Genomic DNA, 24715 nt, shown 5'->3' with positions numbered 1-24715 from the left:
TAATATAAAGATAGATAACATAATATAAGGGAAAGCACTCTACTACTAAAACATACAAGGTACATAGTGTGAAATCGACTATATGAGCTAGTACTATAACTATGCCATAATTCTAATAAACAAAGTGGTTGTCATACATCATGTTAACCATCGGTGATATATCAACTCTATAACCATAACATAAAGATAGATAACATACTATAAGGGAAAGTACTCTACTACTAAAGCATACAAGGTACATAGTGTGAACCCGACTATATGAGCTGACGCTATAACTATGCCATAACTCTAGTAACTAAAGTGGTTACACATCATTTAAACCACTAGGGTGACATATCAACCATAATCTCACCAACCATGCTAGTGGCATAAGTGTGGAGGGTCATCCTAGAATGTCATTCAAATCCGCAGTTGATATCTCAACACTCCATACTCTACACTCCAAGTGAGCTTTTAAACCTACAAAGCTTCTCTATACCCAATGCCTTCGTGAGATATCAGCTATGTGATTCTCTGTGGTGACATAAACCAAATCCACATCACCTACGAAAACATTATTTCTCACAAAATGATAATGGATCTTAATATGCTTTGTCCTTTATGTACGTATCCTCCTAGCTACATCTAAATGCGGCTTCCTCGAGGCTTTCATAAACTAACTCACCAATCCAACTAAATAGTGATATACATGTAAATCAAATCTCGCCTAGTGATATACATGTAAATCAAACTACATACTATATCTCTGTACATCTCTATACATAAGCAGAACATCAAAATGACTAACATTCTATCTCAACCTGCCTAACCAAGATCTCACAATAGACCCATTTCTAGAGGACTCTCTTGATCCACTGATTGCCACGCTTAGTATCTAACGCAACCATCTGATTCTTTTCTTCAACCTCTATAGAATCCTTCAATGGTATATACCAGCTAATCATCTCAGCATGCACAATACCCTGCTCTGCCGCGTAGGGGGGCAGGTCAAGAATTTAATGGGAGGAAGGCATGTGCACCCCCCACTAAGGGCGGCGGTCGACCTTCAAATTCGTTGAGTATCCAAAAATCCTGCCGAAGCTTGATGTGTTAAAGAAACTAGAATAAAAATAACACCTCCAAAAACTTTCGATTTTTGATCCTTTGATGATGCCCAAACTTTTGGTTGAAAGAAGCCTTCCAATTTGGGATCCAACTTACTTATCAACTCATACGGTATATGTACATAAGCGATGCACCCAAACACTTTCAAGTGTGCAAAATTTTGTTTAGGCATCATGCCATGAACTCTTACAAAAATGAGCATCATGTTCATGATATAAAATGCATGCTACTACTTCATTCCAAAATGAATAAAGCATCCCCTTCTCATTCATCCAATACAGAGGCAACTTCTAAAAAATAGGACTTATGAATTAAAAAACCCTATGCACAAGCCCTCGTGCATGCATTTATAAGGCCTATGTATACGCATGAGTCCTTAGGCATAGGCTATGCAAAAGGCTTATTCATTGAGCCTATACATGCACAGAGCATATATGTGACCACGTGTCTCACAAGAGAAAGCAACAGATGTGACTCACGCGGAAAAACAACAAAGTGTGGGTGAGAGTTGCACGCTGAATCAAAAACAGAATAAGAAAGCCCCTCCCTTTCAATGTCATTTGTTTGTATAATTGTGTTTCCTAGTCTTTTTTTATGTGCACGTGTGCATGCATGTGCGTGTTGCTTTTTGTAAGGAGTATACTGAGACCATGACACGGTTTGTAAAACTTAACACATGGGACGGCACAACAGTGCCCAAAGAGAGGTTCTAGCCATACGCTTTCAATCCAGCAGTGTGTCTCAAGGTTGGTAAGGCAATTTGAATGACCCTGCTGGAATTTGTGGCAAGAGTGTGGTTGGGTCTCATGGATAGGTGGAGGGATGTGTGCACACAGGTGGAAAACCATGTCAAGTCTAACAAGGAGTGGGCATTTGATAGAGGGGATGATGAAGCTCCATATAGCAGCTCCAACAGGTGGAGCCGTATCTGTGACTTACGTGGACTACCAAATTCACCATAAAGTGTTCCTTTTGAAACATCCAGCTTTTAGTATCTACGGATTTGCTAAGCACCTCCAAAGTGCACGTAGTATATCATACTTAACAAAGGCATACAGTCTGTTTTCATTATAACTATGGGTAGCTTAATCTGTGTATATGTATGTATGCTCATGTGAAGATTTAGGGCAGATGAAGGCCAGGAGGAAAAAGGCTACGCTGAGGGAGCCTAGACGATAGCAGTGTAGATTGTAGTATGAGTAGTTTCACAAACGATCCCTGGATCTGACTATTCCATCGCTATATAAAAGTTAACGTCATATTTCAAAAGTCGTCGTCACAGTACCACTGGATCTCAAAACCACCCAGTCATGCAACCAATAAATTGTAATTTTCGAAACTGTTTAATGCTATCACTCAGCAATCTGAATAACCCCATAATGATTGATTTGTGACGTCATATTTCGAAGTCGTGGTCATAAAGGAAACTTCCAATTCGAACCCGACACTCAGTTGCCTCTCCTTTTCAAGTGCTAACAAGAACTTCACACAAGTCAAAAACCATTTTCTTGTCACAGGTGAATACACATGCTTTCATTTGGGACATGTCAAACCATTTTCCCATCTCATGAGAGCGAATAGAGGCTTCCTTGTACAGCAAAGCCATGGTAACCACCAAAAACGGGATTAAAAGAGCAGCAATTTCAAAAAACAGAGAATCACAAAAAAGTATCTGAGATACAACGTTGGCGCGAGGTATGCTGAGTGACAGATGCAATGTTTTTCCAAGTGAACAAATGCCCTTATCATTTCGGAATAACCTCAATATTACAAGCTTTTTACAAGCCAAGTGTCCAATATGATACTACAATTTCCAAAAATGTGGGCAATTAGTACACATTGAACATAAAAAAGACCAGTGGTGGATTGCATGAGGAACGTAAAGCTTGTTGAAAATGAGGCCTTCCATTCTTAAAACTGGGTCCTGAATGAACCCCAATGAGGATATACTATGGAATTACAGTTAAGAAAATAGAAGATCAGGATTAGGATTGATGATTGGGAAGCGACCCAAACGGTGCAGCTGTAGCTGAGCTGCTAGTAGTTGTCGTTGCAAGTTCAAAAACATTAGAAACTTGAAAAGTACCAATTGCATTAACATGCAGATCAGAGAAAGAATTTTGCAAGAATTTGGGAAGTTTAGACCTGGCATCAGGAACCGGAGAGGAAACCCTTACAGGCTGCCTTTCTGGATATGATGGAAGTTGATCTGATGGTATTGCGTGAGCCTCAGATGAGGTTAGCAAATTGGGAATCGCACTTCGTTGTGCCCCTGGCACAAACCTTGCAGCATCCCCCATCATTGAGGACTCAGAATGATGCACTGTTCCCTCAAGGGATTGCCTTCTATGGTGATCTGCTAAATCACATTCAGGGTCCCTGAAAGTAACCTTTCTCACATCACCTGCTGAAGACCTCTTTAGAGCTTCTGGTGAGACACCCACACCAGGTGTTAACATGTCACCTGCTGTAATCAGCATTGAAGTCTCCTGCAGAGATAAGGCAATGCATCCTTGGCTACCTGAAGCATCTAATATTCCTTCATGTTGTATAGTGTATGAATTAAATCCAGATGTCTCAGCAATCATGCCTGTGTTTGACTGCTTTTCAAGACTGCAGTCTAATGTGTCATCACCAGACCCATTGCTTGTTCCTGGCAAAGCATGTGAAAAATTCCTTAGAGTTGCAGCAGCACTAGTCTCGACCGCATCACAAGCATCACCCTCATGTCCGTCGTTAGAAATCTCAGGCCTATTGTTCAAATCGATTAAATGTGTCTGAGATTCAATCTCCTCAGCTTTGTTCTTCTCCTTCCCTTTCGATAGACGCCGCTTCTTTTGCTCAGAAGTCTTATTACCTAGTTCAAGGCGCCTCTTTCCAAAACCTTGCACTTTGCTAGCTGATGGTCCTCCCACAACACCTAGTCCCATACCAGCAGCTGCAGCCCATTCCCTGCATTCTCCGTCAGCACTCATCTTACAGGCCATCCTGGCAAAAAGAAAGTAAACCAATGTCTTTAACATGTACTACACATCTGCATGATGAGAAAAACCAACATTAGAACCTGTTTTTAAAGCTTTTTTATTTTTGTAAAACACCTCTCTCACACACGTGCACTCCCCCCATTCACTAACCCTCGGCATCAACACATGCTATTCGACACATATCAAGCATGCACAAACTCCCACATGAAATCAGAAGTCCTTTTTTTATTACGACCTGGCTAAACACCACACACAATTACATCACCCATACAAAACCATTTTCCTTTGGCAGTCAAACCAACATGCCCTTGTTTCCACATCTACCTGTCCATTCACTCCAATTGAGTCCTGGTCCTTCACATTTGCCTTCCCTTTGTTGATTCCAATCCCCAACCCCACAGTTGCTTCTATTTCCAGTTTCATACGACTGATGATATCATCCAAATGGAGCTGAGCTCGGTTATTATAATGGATCACAAAACCAGCTCACACAAACAGGTAAGAGGAAGATAGGGGAAGCATGTAGATTTAATGCATGACTTCTCGAACAGCTTCACTAAGCAACTGTCTTGCCTCATTCGAAAACCCTCCATTTTAGTATCGATTGTGTTCCACGGTGCCCTATCAATGCTTTTAAAAATTAAATTTTTTAAACTTTTGCTTGTAGTGGACTGCCAAATCCTGGAATGATGATTAGACTGTCTCTAGCCTTTCCTTTACTTGAAGAGATCGTTACCATGATACTCACCTTAATAACTCGACATAGAGCCCAAGTTGGTATGTATGTACAAGCTGGATCATGTGAATAGTACCCTGCTAAAACCAACCTGGCAGGGAAAGCTTCTAACAGCCAAAGACTAACAAATGACCCAAGCTTGTAGGGAGTGATTCTTTAGATACATTCATTGGCAGAAGCACCTTAATTTGACAAATCATAAGGGAAATGATCTAAGAAAACCAATTTTCTACTGCTTGAAGCATAGGATAGCCCATAATGCTGTGGATAGCTATTATTTTCATAAAGAAAAAATATGCTTCCACATACAGTGCTACCACTATGCTTAAGGGAGTCGTGCAGGTCAGCACAGAGCTTGGCTAGGCATTGTTTCGTATTTTATGAATGTGTAATACCACGTGCTGGGGATCGGCCCTCTTCGATTGTGCACCATAAATGGCTGATGGAGTGCTTCAAATACATAATGATTGTTTATGCTCTGTTATTTTTGGAGACCCTAAAGAGAATGGTGTGTCTACTTTCGCACTAGCTTCTTAACCCAGCCATAATGATTGTTTATGCTTTGTTATTTTTGCAGACCCTAGAGAGAATGGTGTGTCTACTTTTGCACGAACTTCTTAACCAGCCATACTACAACCATACAAAAAATGAAAGGCCTAATGATATCAGGCCCTAACAAGGAGTATCAGTTCTCACGTGGATCTGCACAGACATCCTTGTCATGTGGCCCTGTACAAGCAGCCTGCTGATGGGCAGGCAGCATCTGTGGTGTAGCCTAATCTGCATGGCTGTTTGGTAAGTTTGACACTAGAACCTGCTGCTTTCTCCCCCACCCAAGCAGCACCTCCCCCTTTGTCTTCTCTTCTAGGCAGAGTTACAAGCATTCACTACTTCATATAAAAGTGTGAAATTACAAAGGGAAAAAGGTCAAAACTGAGCACTACTTCGTTTAAAAGTGTGAAATTACAAAGGGAAAAAGTCATGGTTTTGATCAGAAATATTGCGAGGGAAAATTGTCCACTACCATGGCATGTAAACTGCACCGTAGATTTCACAGTAGATACCACCTGCTTACAGAGGCAGAAAAAGCCGTGCACTTCTTCTCTTACGGTTAACCTTAGGAAGACCAATGTGATGATCTTTATCACCTCTCACTCAGTGGCCACCCATGCTTTCTCTTCCCAAATATTACTTAAGCTTGTATTCTTTCAACCCAAGGTTTCAAACCTTGTTCACATGCTCTTATACTTGACCTTACACACTTCAACACTGGCATATGTATCATCTTTATCTTCTTAAATCTTCAATCTTCCATGGCGAGAAAACCTTCTAGGTCTTCAAAATCTTCAGACTCTTCCAATCCATATCTGGCGTTGTTCTCTCCATTGAGAACTTTATTCATCCATGTGAGCATCATATTATCGAAATCACAATCTATGTGTCATGTGATCTCAAATCACATCCATAGCAAATTGATGCTATATCCAATCAATGTCTGCAAAGTCAATCTCTGTAGTGATCCATATTGCCTTGATTCATATATAAGGTATCATCATGTGTGCACATCTCCATGTCATTCTTCTAATGACAATATCCAAAACCTGTCATGACATGCTTCCCATGCATTTCTCTTAAAGAACCAAAGTATCCAATGGGAACACGAGAAAGGAATTATATCACATCATCTCTATTTGTGGAATTTTAATCCACTCATCCTTCACTTGCATAAAACTGCTTATGGTGTGCTCTCTATGTGATTTTCCATCTTCACATAGACAACTCAAAGGCCACGCCATGATGACAATCTGTCATCAATCAATCAACTCTCCCTTACTCGGGAGTTTGAACATAGCCATGGGTATATGTGTGCATATGAAGCACACTCTGTAACCAAGTTTGGGAGCATGTGACCAATATACGTATGTGCAATCTCCTATCACACGTACATTTGTATCTCATTTCTCTAGAAGAGATAATCCTCAAAAGCTACGTCGAAAAAGTTTCTACGTACATCATGGTCAACCTTATCTTTGCTCCTGCATAAGTCTTGATCATTCTTGATCACTGTCGATATCCTTCATGTCTCTTCCCATAGAGACCTCGAATCATGAGAACCACATGTCTCATGCATATGATTATTATCCACCCTCTTGACTTTAGCATCCTTCTTTAGTGACACATTCTTCGAGTCACTTGTCTTTGATGCTTCTTTGGTATCTTGTATCTAATGTCGAACACTCTCCAACTGCACATCCTTGATGTCCTCCTTGACCACATTGTTGATCAAGTCTTCTTTCTCATCAATGATGTTGGACCCTTCTTTTTCATCAATGGTGGATACTAGCTTCCTTCGCCATATCCTCCGTCCTGTGTAGTAGATTCATTTGAGGGAAATTTTGGGCGTTGTGTCCAATCGTTCTACATGTATAGCAATCCCTAGTATTCCCCTTTGAGCATTGATGTGCAAAGTGTCATGTCTCATGACAGTTGAAGCGTTCAAGCTTCTTACAAAACCTTTTTATGTGTTCGGGCTTATGACAATGATGACAAATCATTGTTTTATTTGTTAATGTCTTCTTGTCAATGTCAACATTCATTGGTGTGAAAGTCTTCTCTTTAGCCTTGATTCCTTGATCAATCTTCATGTGCACATCTTCGTGCACTTGCATCTTTTCCTCTAGTCGCATACAAATCTTTATTCTTTCTTCGAGATTCATAGCCTACTCTTCCAATTTGAAATCTTTCATCTTCAGCACTTGTGCCTGAATGTCAAGCACTTGTTGTCTTGCCTGCACCTTGGGTTGTTCCTTAAGCTTTTTTTGTTTCTTTTGCAACTCTTCTTCTCTCACTTTGACTTGCTCCTCAAGTCGTTTTTGCCAAACTTGAAGCTCTTGTTCTTTTTGCCGAATGTTGCGTTCCCATGCAACAAATCTTTGCCTTTCTTCTTCAAGTGGCTTTTCCCATGAAACATGTCTTTGTTTCTCTTCATCAAGCGATTTTTGAAGTTCGACCATTTCTTCTATTTTGCCATAAATCCATCTATATAGAATGGCTAAGGCGAGCATTGCTACACACGAGCAATGTTTCTTGCAGGGAGGGTCTCTGGGAGCCGCATCCCCTTCAGTGTGGAACTTCTTTGTGATTTCCTTCGATATACGCAAATTCAAGATTTGTTTGGTTGTTCCAGTTTCTCACGTACTGAGTTCTGCAATTTTGCACAAACTAGCATCTCAATCAAGTAATGACAAACATGCAATCTCGTCTTCAAACCATAGTAACTAAAAAAACTTGTTTCTAGCTTTCGAAACCTCAAAACCTCGAAACTTTGAAACATTTTTTAAAAACTTCAAAACCTCTCCAATACTGCAATTTCGCATTTTTCTTTTTTCTTTTTTGTTTTTCTTCCATATCCTCTTCATCACCTTGCTTTCCTCTTCTTCTCTTGCCTCCCTCCTCCTCTTTTCCATCTTCTACTACTTCTTTCACCTCTACTCCTTCCATCATTCTCCTCTTCTTCTTCCTTTCTCTTCTTCTCTCCTTTTCTCTTCTCCTCCTCTCTTCTTTCCCCTTTTTCCTCACACACCATCCTTCAATGTCTTAAATCTTTCCCAATTTCTACCTTCTCTTCTTCAATTTTTTAAGAGTCCTTGATTGAACCACTCGTGGTATCTAATCAAGAAAAATTGCCATAATGCCTCACCAAAATAGGATGGTTCCCTGAGATGTATGAGAAACAATAATAGGGGTGAGCAGCATCTTGCCCTTCTGTTGTGGGATAGCAAAACGTTGACATTCTTTGCATCTTTTGACAAATTCTATGGCGTCTCCGAATAACGTAGGCCACCATAGTCCTGCTTGAAGCACTTTTTGACATCTGATTTCTCCAGCAAAATGCATGCGTGCTCTCCTTGAATGAGCTTCATCCAATATATGGTGACGAACTCATCTTCTCTAACGCATCTTCTTAGCACATTATCTTTTACTAGCTTATATGGTTCTCCCGCAATCAGTTGATAAGGTGCAGCAAGCTTGATAAGCCACCGCATTTTATCTTTGTTCAAAGGTATTTCCTCTGCAGTTTCTTAGCCGAGGGATGAAACCTTTCGAAAAAAAACCCGAAAAACCTCCAAACGCAAAAAAAAACAACGAAACGTTTCTTGTGACTATGCTTCAAACTGCTTCTTTAAGCCTGCAACTACAACTTCACTTCATGTTGTAATCCCCCGCTTTGCTAGCGTGCATCCACCCCGATGAGCCACCGATAGCGGATGTTGAAGCATCAATATGTGTTCTCCTCCATTTCTTTCCCATATTTGATCAATCATGAAATGTGTGTACCTTTTGACACACTGCACCATGTGCACCAAAAATTTGTCAAGGTTTTAGGGTGGATGAGAGGGGTGCTTATAAAAAAGCTAAAAATTACCTTGATGTGGAATCTGTTGTTGCACCCTTGTTATAAGGCTTTGCTTAAGCCTTCTTAAACCATGCTTCTTCAACACAACCTCTCTGTCATGTGCCTTCACTTGTTCTGTTGAACACACCTCCACCGTGTGCCTGTCGAGGCTGCACGAGGCACGGATGAAGACGAGGCTACCCGTGAGTTGTCGACTGCTGCGTGTGGCTGCACGAAACTGGGCAAGGCAGGTCAAGAGGGCAGCAAGGGCTGTGTGATGGCCTAGGTAGGCCAAGACAGCTGCACAAGGCTAGTCTTGAGGCCTTGAGGCCTTGAGGCTTGCCTAGCCCAACACACTTGCAGCAGCTCTGTTGAACGACCCCGAACCTGCTGCGCGAATCCCTTGGACGACCCGGACCAGATCTGCTCCTGATCTGCTGCAGCTAGTTCTCCAGCGCTTGTGTCTGCACTCTCTGACAGCCGTGCTATCTACGCTGCCTATGCTGCTTTCTGTTGGTGCCTCCTTCGTGGCCTTGCACTCAACAGGTGCTGCTTGCGCCTGTGATCTTCAATTTCTTGCTCCTTCAATGCTAGCTCTGCGCCAAACCACCTTCATTGCGACATGATACGTTCCCATATATATTCCTCAAAGCATAAGGCTTATAAAGACTTAAGAAAACTTACAAGCTTTTTAAGCTTTTCAAAATATGTACCCCCCAAAAAAAAAAAAACAATAGCACTGTTAAAAACTCCCACGGCAGCAAGTATCCTAAAACCTCCATGATGGCCTCCCCTCTGTCAGCTACCTCGCTCTGATACCAATGTTAAAAGTACTTGAAGCTCAAATCTTGAACTTGCTGTTATGTTTGGCTCAATTGACTTGTATAAATGTTTACAAAAGCAAATAGTTTTTCTCAAAAAAATATAAAGCAAACTTTTCACAATAAAGTATAGAATATTAACTCTAAACTTTTAGAGTTTGTTCCCATGCTTTCTCTTCCCAAATATTACTTGTGCTTGTATTCTTTCAAGCTAAGGTTTCAAACCTTGTTCACATGCTCTTATACTTGAGCTTGCATACTTCAACAGAAAACACCTAGATAAGCTTTCTAACCTCATACCACTTTTGCAGGTTTACCATTTAGGATCGGCTCAAAAGCTAGCACTCACTTAAAAGCTAGCAACACATTATGTATACTTCCCGATCCAAGGAATTTACTATTGTACTGCTGAGTACAGAACCAACATAAAAAGAAAAAAGCGATCTATTTACCTGTACCGTTGCTCAATGAGAGTTTTAGACAAACGGCGGATGAACTTAGTGAGAGCAGAATCAGGGCGACAGTTAGCTGCTGCAGAAAAGGAGCTCGGAACAGTTATCTCAATTTTATGAGGAAATTCTGGATCCAGCGAACTCTCAGTCTCCAAAAACTCCACTTCAATTACAAAATCACCTTCACTCTCTTTTGGTACATCCATAAAGGCTTGACCGGCAGCTGAACTGCCATTTTCTTGACTAATTCCATCCTTAGAAGCCTCATTTTCTTGTTGAGCTAGTGCAGCTGCAACTAAGTCAGCAGAAGGTGAACTTTTACACTCAGCCCCTGAAGTGATTTTTTCAAGCTCGCTTGAGTTGATGGAACCAATCGACACTCTTGGAAGACGTATAAATGAACGTCCATGAGGAGAGCTTCCTAGTTTTAGAACACTATCTCTATACCCTTTAGAAGACTGTCCTCCGTGAAGACCCACACTCGTAACTGCAGCAACAAAATGGCGTTGTAGCAACCATTCATCATCTGGCAGCTCTTTCACAACTTCTAGAAGTTGCTTGATGTGCTCCTGCAAAATAAGCAATGACCAAGGATTTTGTTTATGAAAATTTTCATGCTGAATACAAACGACTTTTTGTTGGATGACACATAATCAGGGAAAACCAGAGTAGCTTTGGTAACATGAATTTCAAGTCCATGTACACCACACAAATTTCTAAAACTTCATACCTCTGTCACCCTCAGGGGGGCATTACTGGCTGTATGAGAGCCACTCTTTTCACTGGTGGAATCCCTTGTGGAGGCAATGGATGTATACTTGGATAATAGTTGACGAAATCTTTCCCTGCAGTGAACTGGGTGCCTATATCTTCCCCTGTAAACACCACCATCAGGAACACCAGCCAAAGTATCACTGGCAAGGAGCCAGTTGCCACCATATTCATGCACAAGTGCACAAAATAAAGCATCCTCAGATGACATCCAGGGATCTGCAGGAGGAATTCTATCTCCTGACCTCAACCCATCCTTCTTTTTCTCTTTCTCGAGCTTCACCAAAGGACCCTTCTTGGATGGCATCCCAAAGATGCCACTAGCTTTTCTAGCATTATCAGATGCTTGCAGTGGAGAATCCAACAGCATCACCACAGATCCTTGATCTCTTACACCATCATGCTCCCTTTCCAAATAACTGTCTGTAAATGCAGAATCCTTCCTCATTTTTTTCTTGTGAAGTTCAGCAAACATGTCTTCCTCGAGTGACTTAGGACTTTTCCGTTTCCTTTGAGAAGGCCCACGGTAGGGTAAAGACAAGAAAAGGCCTTCAGGGCTCTGCCATTCAACATCGTCAATAATATCAGCTTCAAAATCAATAGCTGCCTCATCCCTTGTTATCAAAGCACCTTTCTTAAGAGACTTGAACTTTGCCTTCTTCCATTTGCTTCTGAACTCAGAAGTGCTTATTCCAAATGCTGCAGCTGCTTCTGCCTCCTCCCTACATAGCAAAATCACACCCAAAAAAAAATGTGAACAAGGATATATCATTACCCTTCACTACCTTCTGAAATTACAACAAAAGCATGCAGGCATACACACGAACCAGTGGTGGTGATACCAATCCTTTTTGCCTAGTTGAAATCAGCCACTAACCTAAATCCACACTTTCTTTATCTTTATCATTTTTTTGTTGTATTTCCTTTTATGTTACATGCCACTATACATGATGGATGGATTGTCATGGACTACCGTTGTCTCAATTCCTTAAATAATTATTTCCTAGCATCTTGACTTTTCTGGATGAAAATTTTTCACCACTAAAGAGAGCAGCAAGAGAAGGAGATTGCAGGGCTGAGAGACTGATATGACAGGGAAATCGCTATGGTCAAGGCTTCCATCAAGGAATACCGGCACAACAAAAACCAAGAAAATGAGGCCACCCCTCAAGGCCGCCTGGATGATGGAACTAGAGAAGCTCCGAAAAGCTCCATCAAGAGCTGCACTACAATAAACAACCGATTACGGAGTTGTTCCCCAAGGAGATGGAAGACACAAGGTGTAGATCTACCCATAGTCACAAAAAAACGTGTTTCATCATTTCGAAACCTATAAAACGTTTCGAAGTAAAACATTTCTAAAAAACCATAAAATATCTTCGCCAAGTTTCGGAAAAAAAAACATTTTTTACTTTTTTTTCCCCGTTTTTTCTTGAGTAGATCCTTTTGTAGTACAAACTTGAGTACCATGGGCCCTCTCCTTCTCCTCGTCCTTCTTTCCTTCCTCCCTTCTTCCACTTCCTCCCCTTCGTTTTCCAAGTCTTCTCTTTCTCCTCTTCTTCTTTTCTTTTCACCTCTTCTTCTCCCATCTCTTTTCCCTCCTAATCCCAATTCCTATCTTCTTCATCTCCTTAATCCCATAATTACCATCCCACATTCGACAATTCCTAGCCACAACAAAAATGACAATACTTAGAAGGTGTCAAATAACACCATATTCTAGTGGTTCTGAAAGCGCTCTCGCTCTCTCTCTCTCTCTCTCTCTCTCTCTCTCTCTCTCTCTCTCTCTCTCTCTCTCTCTCTCTCTCTGCATTCAAAACGGATGCTCTAGCCCTATCCAAGAAACTCAAAGTGAAACCGGCCTTCAGAAACTTGACGGGCGGTGAGCACACTTAATCACACTTAAAACTATTTACGAATTGGAATAATAAACTTGGAGGAAGAAGAAAAAGAAAAAGTGGAGCTAGAGTGCTCCTGCACAAAAGACCAATTGGCCCCAAAGCGTGGCGCCCCCGCAGGTATTTATTTATAATTCAAAATCGGTGTAGCCCTTGTGCAACTCTCGAGGAGATTCCTCCTTGATCCACGGGGAGGAGATCTCCTTCAAGCTTTCACCCAAGATGTGTGTGTTGAATACAAGGGCCTTGGCCTCTATTTATACAAATTTGGGGGGAAAGCCCCTTAGAAAAATCTACTAGAAAGGCCTTTATCAAAAAAAACCATCGAGTAGCTTTTCTTTTTCTTTTTTTTTTAATTTTTTAAAAAAAACATGAACGCTTTAGCGTTCTCTCTTTTTCGAAAACTGGGCTGCCCGCCGACGCTTTTCTCCATCGTACTTTCCTTGCGCGTTTTGCTGCTGCCTGGTTGCCCATCGCTTCGCCTCCCTTTCTCTTGCTTGTGAGCACATGCCTATCTTCATGGCAGCGCCTGTGCTTGTGCAGCCAGCCGCCATGTGTACCACCAGTCAGCCACGTCAGCCCAGCCATGCGCGCTTCTGGCAACCGTGCGCTTCTAGCAGTCGTATGCTACTTGCAGCCAGGTGCCACATCAGCTGTAGTTCAGTCTGTGCCACGTGTCACTTGCCATGTCACCTGTGCCACGTGTCAGTGCCACGTCAACTGCTGACTAGTTGTACTTGCAAAGCTGACCCACACGATGCCTCAGCTGCTGTTGCTCCTGCAACAAGGTAAGAGAAACACCCATATACATGCATATGCACAAACATATGAGCATGCACACACACACACACCAGACATGTATCTAAATCCACACACATGTACACATGCATTACAAGATTAAACATGATTAGTGAATGTTAAACATGCTTAAACATAATCACAATGCTTAAGAAAAAGAGGTAAAATACGCAGTCCTGTAACATACCCCCCTCTTAAAACAAAGCAATTGTCCTCGATTGTTCACGCAAAGGATCTGCCAATTGAAACAGAACCTAAGAAAGCAATGAGAAAACCGTCCGGCCAACTGAAACAGAACATCTTAATGCCAGCATCCAACTCGTGAATAGTCATGTCCCCCTGGATGCTTTACCTGCTCTGTTCATGGCCATCCCATAGGATCCATGATCAACAGTACATCATGAACATGAGTAAACACTCATGCATATCAAACGAAAGTCTAGAATAGGCGTCCCCATTCTCTGAAGATATTCGTATATCCATGTATCAAACCATGTGACCAGTACACACATATCATAGAAATCCCATAGGCAGATATACTATCAGGTCAATATCTCGGGTGTGTTGATAAGAACACCAAGCGACTTCCAGATCTCATCCAAATGAACTCTGTGACAAAGGAGAGGAGTCACCCCCCTCTTGAGTAACAGGCAGTACTCCAGAATCCATAGCTGAACTTGTTGAAGCACTTTGTAAGGTAGGCTCCAAACCAAAAGCCTCGAGGTAAAGTTGTAGTATACATGTACACTCCATCAAACAGAAGTTGAGTTGGAGAAGCACTATGTTTGGCAATGCCCCATCTACTATGAGTGCAGAGGGAGATTTCATTGACTTTTCAGAGACGACTTTGGACCCTTATCCAAAATCATGGAGTATTCAGATGATCAAAGGTGCCTTGGAGTCTTCCTACTGGAGCTCAGCCGACATAGAGAATCACAACTCAGAGATCCTTGCCCCCAATAGCCCTCCTCTCAACTCACCATCACCAATTTTTTCTAGCTTAGAGAGGTAGATACAAAGGCACCAGAGCCCATCACAGTGGATACAGGAGACTATACCATAGTGCCCCCTCGCAACAAGAATCATATCGGGCATGCACACTCCAGAGAGCTAGACAACCTTGTCCTATCAGACCCGGCCACCCCCAGCTCATCATGTTACATGCACTGAGGTTGATTGTGGTAACGCACAACAGGGCCTTCTTTATACCTTCATTTGGTAGATCTGTAGCATCCATTCATAGTGTAGAGAGAGAGAAGAGAATAGAAGAGAAGCAAAAGACACAGTATTGGGTCCCAATTACCCACTTAAGGGCCCCCCTGCAAGCAAGAGTATTTGCTTATATTAATTCTTTGGAGAACTATTGTACAATACTTGAGAACAAGCGATAGAACTGCCCAACACAAGGACAAGGAAGACCATACGTCGGCTGAGTATCTACCAATCCAAGGGCATTGTAGAAGACTCTTCGAGGCCACTCATGCAAGACCAAAATAGATGTAGGATTGCACATATGCAAGATGAATGCTGAAGAGAAGCTTCAACGTTAGCCTGAAGAGCAAGAATGCTGACTTCTGACTTGATGCTGAATTTTATGCTTGATAGACTTGATTGTGATGGGTGATTTATGGCTGGGATCAAGCGACTGCTGAATTTTATGCTTGATAGACTTGATTGTGATTGGTGATTTATGGCTGGGATCAAGCGACTGCTTATATATGAACATAAGCTGCTGGTCGGCCAGTTTATTCCCTGTCAGCCAGCTTCGCTTGGAAAAAAAAATGCTATAAAATAGCATTTAATGCTAGTGCTTAACAAGTGTGAATTTTATGCTTGATAGACTTGATTGTGATGGGTGATTTATGGCTGGGATCAAGCAACTGCTTATATATGAACATAAGCTGCTGGTCGGCCAGTTTATTCCCTGTCGGCCAGCTTCTCTTGGAAACAAAAATGCTATAAAATAGCATTTAATACTAGTGCTTAACAAGTGTTATTTGCCTTCATTTTCCATGCTGCTGCTGTGTCCCATGGCTGGCCGACTGCTACATACGCTCAGATATGATGTCGGCTTGCTGTATATGCTGGCAACTGGAGCATAGTTGCTCCAGATGCCTGTCGACTGGCCCTTTCTACTGTCCAGGGCTGTGAACAGCCCTTGGGCAGGCTGTTGAAGCCATGGGCTAGCCCTTTGGCTGGCCCATAGGCATGCAATGCTTATGCTAATGCTATTAATGCATACCTACTGCTAAGGCTGACTGCTACATGCACTAATCTGATGAATTCTCCAAGTGGGTTAAGAGGACTGAATCCACACTAACCCCTAGGCTCGGAGATTGACCTACCTAGCTCGTGCCTGACTATCCCTAGACTGACGGCTCACAATGGGGTCACGGCGTACAACAAATATTCCTTAAAAATGTAGGACTTGTGTACAAATATTGCACTCATGATGATGCCAGTGTGTCACTATGTACCCCAGTGTAGGGTGTACGTGGCATTTCCTCCTGCTTAGCTTGGCAGCAGGTTCAAGGCTTCCAAGTAGTCCACCAATAACTGGTGGTACTCCTGAAACAACTCCATCCAGCCATACTACTTCATGGGTTCCTTGATCCTTGAACTTCATATAAAATTGTCTTATTCTTCGACTGGAAGCATGCTTCCATCTGTGGAGGAGAATTTTTCTAGCTCTATGACTTCTACCTCGTCGATCGTATCTGGTTGTTGCTCTTCTGATACATCCTACAATCAGGGTTAGTTCCGTACGTCGCACAACTGAAACCGTACGTACCTGCCGTACGGTACGGTACCGTACGGATTCGTACGATACCGTACGATTTTTTTTTGGGTGTGTGTGGTGGTGGTGTTGTTGTTGTTGTTGTTGTTGTTGCGTGGAGCAATTTCAGTCTTCTAGAGAGCCATTCATCGCCCTTTGCAGCCTATAGGAAGCTGTTTGTCAGGAGCGTGTGCACTTGCCATTGCCATATTAGGCAAGCGATCATATTGCCTAATGAGGAGGAGGAGGCAATCTTCATGGAGCTCTATAGTGAGCTTGTGGCAGCAGATACTCGCAGCACCAGGAGTCAGCATGGACGGGGCCGAGCAGTTGGAGTTCATAGGCCTCCGCCTTTGGCATCGGCAAAGGGTGGCCTTCGCACATATGTGAGGCGGGGATCCTCGAGCTCCAATCCCCGCCTTCATGATGATATTTCATTGCCCCCTCATGATGATACCCCACTGCCTAGAGAGCCCTTGTCTGATGATGATGGCAACCTACTTAGCGAGAATGATCCCCAGAGTGTCTCGTCCACCTTCGAAGAGTCCTCTTCAGAGAACTCTCTTGATGGACACTCTAGTAGTGATCATGCAGATGTTGGTGATGATGTAGACTTTTGATATGTTATAGCTCTCTAGGCATTGGGCATCTATCTCCTTCTAGCCCATCGATGATGTATTGTAGTATGTAGTATCATGTATGTACGCATGTTGGCGGTCGCCCATGCCATGAGTTTTTGGCCTATCCTTTTGTAGCAATTTTGTACTCTAATGGCATGATGACATTATGTTCATGGTTCTACTATTTTGTAACTTCTTGTCTACAATTTTTAAGTTTAGGAAGTTTTTTTTTTTTTTAACATACTAATATCGTACCGTACCTCAAAAAATTTTAAGGTACCAATTAGTACCGTATTTTATCGTATCGTACCTTTCGTACTAACTAACCATGCCTACAATGCTAGACCTACATATTGCTTCAACCAAGAAACATGAAAGACATTGTGGATAGTCCAACTTTTCGACAATTTTAACTTTAAAGAGACATCACTTAACTTTTGAATGACGAGAAACCGGCCAAAACTACGAAATGAAAGCTTGGGACAATGCTTGCCAACTTGCTTCATGATGCAGACATATACCCAATCCCCTTCGTTAAAGTTGACATCTCGCCTAGATTTGTTGGCTTGCCAGGTATAAGCTTCCTAAGCTTTGACAAGGCATTCCTTAACTGACTCAATTTCAAAAAATGTTTCAGTTGTCTTGTTGGCCTCTAGAGATGGTGATACATGTCTCGTCAAAAGAGATGACAACCGCCGACCAAATGCTGCCTCATATGGCATCCAGACAATACTCGATGAGTGAGTATCATTCAAGATTGCCTGAACCAATGGAAGATACTGTTCCCATTTCGACCATTGGTCATGGCAGTATGATTAGAGAACGTCAAAGCCAATTGATTATATATTTATGTTTGGCCATCTGTCTGAGGGATGGAATGCATTGGACACCTGTAACTTACTCCCAAAGTTGTTAAAAATGCTCTCCAAAAATGGGACATGAACTTACGATCTCTATCCAATGTGATTGTCCATGGCAAACCACCAATAGGGTACCAAAACCGAATGAACAAGCGAGCTATGTCCTCAATTGTGGCTACCTACTTGCATGGAATGAGTATGCAGAACCTACCGAATCTGTCCACAATGGTCATACACTGTGTGTTTCTAGATCCAGATGATGCGGAAAGAGGGCCTAGGAAGTCCATACTAATGTCGTGAAAAGGTCCCTCTAGAATAGGCAAAGACTGAAGGAACCCTACTTGTCTTATGAATATGTTGTGAATGTGCAAGAGTGTTGTCTGAAAAGTGAGATTTATGATGGATGAAGGCAAATTATAACTAGCTAATGTGTGTTGAAATCAATGACTATTATGTTGGGTTTTGGTGTTTACGTCAATTATCCTGAGTAAATGATTAATTATCTTGATTCAACAAATTTCTTCCATTTTTTTATTTGTGTGACTTCTTGTACCCTCACGCTTCTACATACTCGTGTGGCTAGAAGCTTTGGAGTTTCTAAATTGTGTACATTTTCCCACAAAGATCAAGTCTTGTACTATCAAGCTAAAAGAGTAAACTTCAAAATATTCATTTTCAAGGAAGGTGATTTTTTTCAACATATATTTTCAAAATGTCAACAATACAAAACATGGTAGAAAATGGAAGCATGATCTCGGTGTTCGGATCAACATCTACTTCTCAATGTCATGCAAACCTTACAACGAACTGTTTGCCAAGATTCGTTCGTGCACCTCCGTAGAGACACAATACACTATTCTGTGGCCTTTAACCTCGTCCTTTACTTCCAGCATCCGGAAATTGATTGCCAAAAACGCATCAACATGCACTAAAGCAAGTGGTGCATCATTTAGTAGAAAATAACTACTTATGCCCTTAAGAAGTTTTGCATAATAGATTCCACATACTACTTCGACTCCAATGTTAAACACATTGCCCTAGCCATCCTTCACTTGCTCTAAGAGGAATATTTTGGGTTGCTTGCACAACACCACGTAATAGTCCTCATTATCTTCATTTGTAGGGGACCTAAGTATTGCGAACTGGTCACCCATCTCAAGCATGCCAACCAGTTGGTCTTTATCCATTGAGTATGTTATATCATTCTGCTCTAGGTCTGCTACATTCTATCCATCGATAGGCTCTAGCTTGTGCAAGGTCCACAAACCTGCATGAGATAAATCGGTGCACTTATCCCATGTTTCATCAATGCAGAATGAACAAAAGCATGATAAGTCTCTAAACAACGCTTGTGTAAGCTCTTTACGACTGAAACCCAATATGCAGTGTGTTGAGCGAGTTCCTTTGATGGTCTAGCATGTCCATGCATTAGACCTGTCAACATCACCCACCTTTACTTCCACAAAGAGCCTTTGCTTCACATCATCTCCCATACTCCAAGTCAACCATTCCGTATGTGGAACTTTCACCTTTTGACATATCTAACATGCTTGGACATGTTGATAGACTTCCCGTTGCATTTTGGGCCAATAGAATGACCTCTCTAACTTCTCCAAGGTATTGTTGATATCTCTATGACCCCCAACAAGCGAATCATGGACATCATGAAAAAGAACTTGCCGCTATTCTTTGAGTACACATGCAGTTCTTGAAAAACAACCACCCATCTGTATACTGTAGTGGCATGGTTTTGAGCTGAGAGCCAATTGATACAGAGCCCCGAATTCTTCCAACACAGATATTGTGCTTCCATGCGTTCCAAGTCTTTGCCTAGAATTTCCAGCACAATGGACTCCTGGAATGTTTGAATCATGCCTTTTCGACTGAGAGCATTGGCAACAGGGTTATTCTTACCAAGGACGTATTCAATCATTCCCCCAAACTGTTGGAACACTCCATTTGGACTGCCTATTAGTCCATTAGACACTGGGCATGATTTGCAACCATTTAATTGCCTACTGATCTGTCTTAACTGTGAAATCTCTCCCGAAAAAGAAATGTTTCCAATGTTTAAGCACTGTCTTGAAAAGGTATAGGCCATACTTAGTTGGGATATTCCCATCCTCCAAACTCACTCTTCTTGGCATTGATAACCAACACATTGTCCTGCAAGAGTTGCAAAACTATTCCACATCTCGCTCATGCTGCTCTCGGTCCCTGAGAAGATAAGGATATCATCTAGAAAAATGAAAACACATTTGCCAATGAGATCCTAAAAAACCCGAGACATCATCTTGTTGAACTTGCTTGTGCATTGGTGAGTCTAAAAAGCATCGCCACAAACTCATAGTGGACGCGCTCAAGCCTGAAGGCGGTTTTTGGAATGTCAGCTAGAAAGATCCGAGCCTAATGGTAGCCACTCTTAAGATCTATCTCAGAGAAAATTTTAGCACCATTGAGTCACTCTAGGATGTACTCTATTCTGGGCATGGGGAATCGATTCTTAATTGTCAGCTTATTTAGCACCCTGTAATCCACACATAAGCATGCGGTCCTATCCTTCTTTTGGACAAACAAGATGGGAGCGGCAAATAGGGAGGAGGAAGGCCGGATAAATCCAGACCGGAGTAGCTGGGATAACTGCTGCTCTAATTCACTCTCCAAGGTCTTAGAAAGGTGGTAGGGGAAATTGTTGGGAGGCTCTAAACCAGGAACCAACTCTATGTGATGGTCCTCAGGTATGGGGTGGGAGGTCATCTCCCAGCATAATGTTACTGTATCGAGATACGAAAGACTAGCCATCCTCTACTCCACTACGGGTGCTATTTGAATCACGTGGGGTCAAGCTCCGTTGCAAGATTGACTGTGATCTCTTATATCACGTCAAGTATGACCACTATGATCTTTTGCATCACGTGGTGCAGTGGGCCCAAATCACCATGTGTATGAAAGCTTATCCTCTCATAACACCTCCTTGACTCTGACCGAGGGTTTTTTTGGGTCTCGTGTGTGCCACTCTCGTGTGTGTCTACCTTCTGTATGTGTACCCGAGTTTGTGTGTTTGTATTTTGTAAGTGTGTGTGAACCCACCCTTAAATGGGGACAAGATAAGTATGCCATGTCACTTGTCTTTTCTTTTTTCCGGAAAGAAGATACTTCTATTAGTAAACAAAAAACCAGCCTCAAAGGCTAAATACAACCACGAAGGGCTAGATACAAACTCGCCTCCATGTATGGGGCGGAAACCAAAGAATCAAAAGGTGGAGAAAGATGCACGTCTCCTCTGGCTGGCCGCTCAATGAGGAAAAGGCTATCTCATACAGGGGGAGGAGGAGAGAATAACCACAGGTGGTCTGTAATGCCAAGTGGGATCACCACCTCTATCTATGAGAAAAGGGCTAGGCCACCACAGCCTCAAAGAAAGCTTCCCGTCGTTTCCACATGCGGTCATAGCCACCCTACAGCTTCCCCCACTGATCACGGAGGGTATAAATGATGTTGAGCCAAATGCTCCTGATGGACTCTCCGTAGGCGGAGTGTGGGTGCCCTCCATGGCTTCGCTGCATCAAGCTCTCCAAATGTGCCAGGCTGCAATGCTGCTACAAATCTCCCATCTCTAGTGCGAACCTGGAGTCCAATGATCAATAGATGGGGCTGGGACTAGTACTACCAAAATGCGAAGGTGAGAGACCTGAAGGGCTAGTCCCCCACCTTCCTCCTCATAAGCCATGACAACCTTAGCCTCTGCGGCCCAAGTGATAGTGCCCATGAAATGATACGGGTCCAGGTCCTATCCATTGTGAAAATGCGAGAACCTGCTGCCAAACCTGTTGAGCCTTTGGGCAATCCCAAAGACAGTGTCGCTGAGATTCTTGGGGGTGGCGGCACCTCGGACAAGCTGATGGTCGACTGCCAATGGCCAACCACATGCCAACCACCAAACTCCTATGTGCCTCACAGAGGGTATAAATGATGTTGAGCCAAATGCTCCTGATGGACTCTCCGTAGGCGGAGTGTGGGTGCCCTCCATGGCTTCGCTGCATCGAGCTCTCCAAATGTGCCAGGCTGCAATGCTGCTACAAAACTCCCATCTCTAGTGCGAACTTGGAGTCCAATGATCAGTAGATGAGGCTGGGAGTAGTACTGCCGAAATGCGAAGGTGAGAGACATGAAGGGCTAGTCCCCCACCTTCCTCCTCATAAGCCATGACAACCTTTGCCTCTGTGGCCCAAGCCATAGTGCCCATGAAATGATACGGGTCCAGGTCATGTCCATCGTGAAAATGCAAGAACCCGCTGCCAAACCTGTTGAGCCTTTGGGCAATCCCAAAGACAGTGTCGCTGAGATTCTTGGGGGTGGCGGCACCTCGGACAAGCTGATGGTCGACTGCCAATAGCCGACCAGATGATGCCAACCGCCAAACTCCTATGTGCCAGCAGCCAAAGAAAGAGGGTGATCTTTCAAGGCCAAAAAACTGTCCCAGAGCCTCTTCCAAAAATCTGAGAGAAAACGTTATGAGAGGCCCTGTGACTGCAAGTGGATTGCTATTGTCGGGGTGCCCTCAACCTCGGGCATCTAAATCTTGCAGCCTAGCCGCGCGGTGTATGTGAAGAACGGGGTATCCAGTGTCTGACTCTCCCCACGCTCAGCAGGATCACACCAAGTCCACTCCCCCGTGTCCCACTGAAGACGAGTGAGGACCAACTCTCCCAAATCGATAACCGCCAGAGTCTCTCCTTGGCGACCTTGGCCGACGGGGGGTCAATGTGCCACTCATGTGCCTGAAATCCGATCACCCTCTGCAACCACTAACATCATCTAGAGGGGGCTCTAATCTCTCTAATTTGCCATGGGGTCCAATAGAAAAAGTGAGCAAAGCACAACTCTCATCCGCGCCATGGACAGCCAAAGGAATATCATGCCTAGTAAACATGCCCAACCACTATGAGGAGTCAGGTCTCGGATAGGGATCAACCACTCCTGGGGAAAAGCAAAGTCGATGTCGATGCTAAGTCTGTCTCTATCTCGGATCCCAGCCAAGCCTCTCTCTTGAGCCTCCAGGGGAAGTTGCTTGAATGCAAGCCAACCTCCAAGGGACCTTACAGGTCCTATGCTCAACACTCCCCGTGATACATAAGGTCGAGCCCCCAACATGTGGCCACTCCGTAAATGGATCAGGGGCTGTCGAAGACGCTCCTCCGAGGCTACCAAAGCTAACTGCTCGAGGGCCGGCCTGAGGTGATCCCAAGCTTCGAGTAGGCTGGTTGCAAATTTGTCATCAAAAGTTGGGCTAAAGCCGTGGGCCCACATCTCTGTGAAAATCCATCTGGTGCTCTGCGGCCAAGGGCCCCCCAAGCTCGGAGTACATGCTGAAATTCGGGCCAAGAGGAAGTCCTTCCAAGGCTCACCACCTAGAAGAAGTCCTTTAACATCAACTTGCCCAGCAGGGCGCGGCTCTAAATGGTAGGGTAAATCATGCCTAGGCCCCCTCTGCATCGCGGCTAGATGATCACTCTCCAGGCCACCTTACCCTAGGTAGGCCTCCTATCACTGCCGGCCCACAAGAAGCTCCGGATCAATCGTTGTACCTAACAAATGCATGCTCGGGAGAAGGCCCAACAAGAAGTAATGTACCACATGATGGCAAGAAGGACTTGGTTCGCCACCACCACTCAGCCAGCGAAGGGGAGCCTCGCAAAACTTTAGTATAAAAGCTTCTTTCGAATGCTTGGAATATTATTGGTCCCAAAAAAAAAGGATGGGCGAGCTACTGCTCCGGGGAGATATCGATGCCCACCTGGCATCCCAGATAGCTGACTGGAGTGCCCCTCAAGATCCACTGGAAAGCCTCAACTTGACGCCAAGCCGAGGCGGGTGTAGAGCCTACCCAAGGACCACACGACTTGTGCCAGTTGATCTCCGCTCCTGATGCACGACAAAAGATCTCAATCGCCTCTGCGAATCTCTAGAGATTCCCATATCTCCAGATATGTATGCTGCTGTGTCATCTGCAAACTCTGAGTCGAACAGCTCTTCCTGTGTACGGATGGGGAGATGCAATCGTTGGAGCCCCGTCTCTTAAGCTGAGAGAAAACTGGTCATGGCCTCGATGACAAATAGAAAGAGATAAGGTGCCACCTCGAGCTCCCTGAATGAGAACCTGACTATGAGAGGCTGGGTAGAGGCTTGAAACACCACAGATCCACTCCACTGGGAACCCAATCCCATACATCGTGCCCTCCAGAGAGCTCTAGTCGACTCTATCATAAGCTTTCTCAAAGTCTAGGAGGAGCACAATGAGGTCCTGCTCCCGCATCCTGGCCGAAGTGGTTGCCTCCCAAAAAGTGAAGATGTTGTCTAGAATGCTCCAATCCTGAACAAAACCTGTACGAGTGTCATGGATGAAGTCAAGGAGGAAAGGCTAAAGTCTCCGGTTGATGGCCTTGGCCAAAATCTTGTAGGCGGTCCCAAGGAGGGTGATAAGTCTCCACTTTCGGAT

General features: G+C 43.5%; 1 protein-coding gene across 2 annotated transcripts in view; it reads right to left on the bottom strand.

Moving 5' to 3' along the window:
- Positions 1-2823: 2823 nt before the first annotated feature.
- The window catches only part of PIE1 (SNF2 domain-containing protein / helicase domain-containing protein), a 181288-nt gene continuing 159396 nt past the window's right edge, over positions 2824-24715 (bottom strand). Inside the window, exons 11-14 of one of the 2 annotated variants that reach the window (XM_086802096.1) lie at positions 11920-11986; positions 11224-11823; positions 10494-11062; positions 2824-4092 (exon numbers count right to left, since the gene is read on the bottom strand). In XM_086802096.1, the coding sequence (XP_086658222.1) occupies positions 3090-4092; positions 10494-11062; positions 11224-11823; positions 11920-11986 (2239 nt within the window). In that variant the 3' untranslated portion in view covers positions 2824-3089. Of the gene's footprint in view, positions 4093-10493; positions 11063-11223; positions 11987-24715 lie in introns of both variants that reach the window. The other variant, XM_086802094.1, reaches the window with a different exon arrangement.

This window comes from Cibotium barometz, chromosome 1 (genome assembly GCF_041138505.1).
Source record: "Cibotium barometz isolate CiBa-2024 chromosome 1, ASM4113850v1, whole genome shotgun sequence".
Lineage (NCBI taxonomy): Eukaryota > Viridiplantae > Streptophyta > Polypodiopsida > Cyatheales > Cibotiaceae > Cibotium > Cibotium barometz.
Note: the sequence above shows the minus strand (reverse complement) of the source record. Positions and strands in the feature narration are given on the sequence as shown.